The sequence below is a fragment of the Chiloscyllium plagiosum genome, chromosome 42 (genome assembly GCF_004010195.1).
Source record: "Chiloscyllium plagiosum isolate BGI_BamShark_2017 chromosome 42, ASM401019v2, whole genome shotgun sequence".
Lineage (NCBI taxonomy): Eukaryota > Metazoa > Chordata > Chondrichthyes > Orectolobiformes > Hemiscylliidae > Chiloscyllium > Chiloscyllium plagiosum.
In genome coordinates, this window is record NC_057751.1 from 17,094,273 (window position 1) to 17,097,458 (window position 3,186).

Genomic DNA, 3,186 nt, shown 5'->3' on the forward strand with positions numbered 1-3,186 from the left:
CTCACCATGCCAAGGCTACGTGCCACGTGCTGGGGAAACGGGGATTAAAAAAGTGAGGTGGTTGGCACAGACTAGATGGGCCGAAGGGTCTTTTCCTGTGCTGTAGACCTCTAGGACACTGTTTTCCTCCTTGGGTTACCTCCATTCGGTCCCCTCCCGAACGAACTGCTGTCTGGGGGATGGAATTCCAGAGACACCCATCGCTGGGATTAAGTGAGCATCCACATCCTCTTCATAGAGAGTTAGGTCTGGAGTCATGTGCAGGCCAGACCAGGTAAGGATGGCAGATTTCCCTTCCGAAAGAGATGTGAGGGAAACTGATTGGGTCTCTGCGCCAATTGGTCATCAGTCCAACAGCCATCGACACTGATACTCGGGTTATATGCCACATTCCTGTTTCGGTTTTTGCGGAATCCTTCTCTGATTTGGCCCCTGGGTTTTCCTCTTCTGGCATGTGGGGCGGGACTGGGATCTGGGTTCCGTCACAAGCTGACCTCCCTCTCCTCCGTTCCCAGCTTCTCCTCGACCATGCACGAGACAGTGGCGCGCTTGGCTCCCCGATGCGAGGTGTCGTACGTCCAGTCCGAAGACGGCAGTGGCAAGGGCGCTGCACTGGTCACGGCAGTCGCCTGTCGGATACGGGAGGCCGGGCAGCACTAGGAGCCCACTCAACCCTGCGTGTCCCCCCCACCCCCACCTCCTTCCAACAAAACCCACCTCCGCCTCTTGGCAGTGAAGACTTGCTCCTCTGCCCTTTTGCCTACGTTGCCCTTCTGTCTACTGTGAGCCAACAGCTGAGAGGAACTCGGGCATCCGGGTTCGGAGCCACCCCATGCCCTGGCACACGGGGAAGGGGCCAGTCTGTACTTTCGAGGGAGCCTGGAAGTGATTTGATGGGAAAGCGAGAACGGTGTATCCTGGAAATTTGAGACGGCGGAGTGAACTCAGCAGGTCTGTGGAGAGAGAGAGAGAGAGAGAGACAGAGTTGTGGGGAGGTGGGGGGAGGTGAGGGAGGAGGTAAATGATGTGAACATTTCAGGTTCAGTCACCCTTCCTCAGAAGGCTAACAGTTTCTGTTTTTCATTCAGAAAGCGGTTGAGTTGGATCTGAGCGTGCGTGTGTGTGCGTGCGTGTGTCCGTGTGTGTGTGTGCATGCGTGTGTGTGCATGTGTGCGTGTGTGTGTGTGCATGCGTGCGTGCGTGTGTGCGTGTGTGTGCATGCGTGTGTGTGTGTGCGTGTGTGTGCGTGCGCGTGCGTGTGTGTGCATGCGTGTGCGTGTGCGTGCGTGTGTGTGCATGCGTGCGTGCGCGAGACAGAGATGATCCTGAGCCTTCAATACTCAGAGATGGCACGGCAGTCCCAATCAGTTGCCAGTCGCTGCTCAAAATGACTTTGCCAAGGGGTGTCTTCCCCTGGAAGGGGGGTGGGGGATGGTATCATGTGCCAGACCTCACTTTCAGGGGAGTGTGGTGGTGGAATCCTGACCTACCTCGGCTGACAATTGGGCAACGTGTTGGCATTTCCATGCGGGTGGGGGCACTCGACCTCGACCAGAGGAAACGGGTGCTGGGGCACACATTTATAACCATTCGGGGCAGGTTTGTGAAACGTGGCTGGGGAGGGTGGCATTTTCCGCACCCCTCTATGTTTCCGTGGAGGGTGTCCCGGACATTGGAGGTGTCCTGTTGGCAGTTGTCACTGTCACTATTGTATCTGGCTGGGGACTGCTCCCTTGGGTGGTAATCTCTCGATTGTGACGTAGGAGGGAAATCAGTTTGAGGGGGATTATTTTCTCCGTCGCCCCGTTCAAGGCCTCCTGCTTCAAACATTCCCATCGCCCTCCCAGTTGCAATTGACCTGGATCGAGCGTGCTCGTTTCTTGAAAGTCACCGCAGCTCCTTCGCTAAGTCGAAGCAATGCGAAGAGCAGCTGGAGATCTGAAGAGAAGGGAGCTAGTGTTGGAGAAACTCAGCAGGCCTGCGGAGAGAGAGGGAGGGAAACCGAGTGACTGGCTCTGGTCCTGTGAGCCGTTTGGGTTTTGCAGTCTGCACATCTTGTCTTCGGGCATTGTTGCTTTCTCAAGCACGCGATCTACTGCAATCCGTGCGGGTTCGATGGCGTGGCTCCCCTTGCTGTCAGTTATGATTACTATTTTCTGCCACTTTTCTGTTTGATTTGATAGACTACCTCATCAGGCCCACTTCCTAAAGGCTTACGAGGTTGTCAAAGCAGTCAGCGAGACAGCTGGCTGAATGGGAAAGGATGCAGTCAGATTTGGTCCAATCCGTGGTGCCACGTTAATAATATAGACCCTGCAGAACGTCGTGCCAACAGGGTAATGTTTGACAGTTCCTCAATAGCATGGGGCGACTGGTGGTTTTGTAGTGATCAGGACTCACGCACACCACCAAGTTTACAAGGACTCAGGAAGGTTAACATGTTCTGATGGAGAATTTAAAGTGATGCAGTACTGCAATCAGCTGTGTGCACATATTAGAGAGGGAGGGCACCCATTGCCAGCTGTAACTTGCTGTTTGACCCTCCCTAATGCAAGAAGTTTCAAAGCAAGACAAGCATGCAATAATTTATTTTTGTGTCAGATTCAACCATTTCATCTCTCAGACAGACAGACACACACGCGCGTGTGCACAAACACACACACACACACACATAAAGTCTACTGTTATAAAGAGTAGAATTGACATACCAAGTGCAGTGGGAGTGGACGGCGACAGTTTTGGGTATTCTGGACTCCAACCGCAGCTGGTTTTCCAGGATTTTAATGGCTCCGAACTGGAGCCACGAAGCGAGGAACTGTCCCTGTCCAGCCCCACTCCAGCTCCTCGAGGAAGGAGTTACTTCCTGGAGGAGCTCTGCGCTATCAGCTTGCTAATCTGCGCTCGGTTGTGCAATAGACTCCTGCCTTCAGTTGAAGAGGAGTAATTTTATTTATTGATATTTCATTTTGTCCGGGTTCCACGCGATAAAGCGAGGACTATTGATCATGGATAAGCGTCGGGGCTGTTTTGTATGACCCTTCCACTTGGCCCGTCAGCCAATGATTTCAAGTAAAGAAGCGATTTCACTGTTTAATGTGCCGTCTGGTCATTTCTGTGTTCCTGGGGAGAGTTGGAATGGGCAGCAAGGAGGGAGGTCAGTGTGAGTCACGTTCTAATGCACCCTGG

The 3,186-nt window shown here is 53.3% G+C and overlaps 1 protein-coding gene across 1 annotated transcript in view; it reads right to left on the reverse strand.

Moving 5' to 3' along the window:
* The window catches only part of LOC122542992 (hexokinase-2-like), a 49,289-nt gene extending 47,453 nt beyond the window's left edge, over positions 1 to 1,836 (reverse strand). Inside the window, exon 1 of the mRNA XM_043681137.1 lies at positions 1,491 to 1,836. Coding sequence (XP_043537072.1) covers positions 1,491 to 1,836 — 346 coding nt within the window. The remainder of the gene's footprint in view (positions 1 to 1,490) is intronic.
* Between the last annotated feature and the right edge of the window lie 1,350 nt (positions 1,837 to 3,186).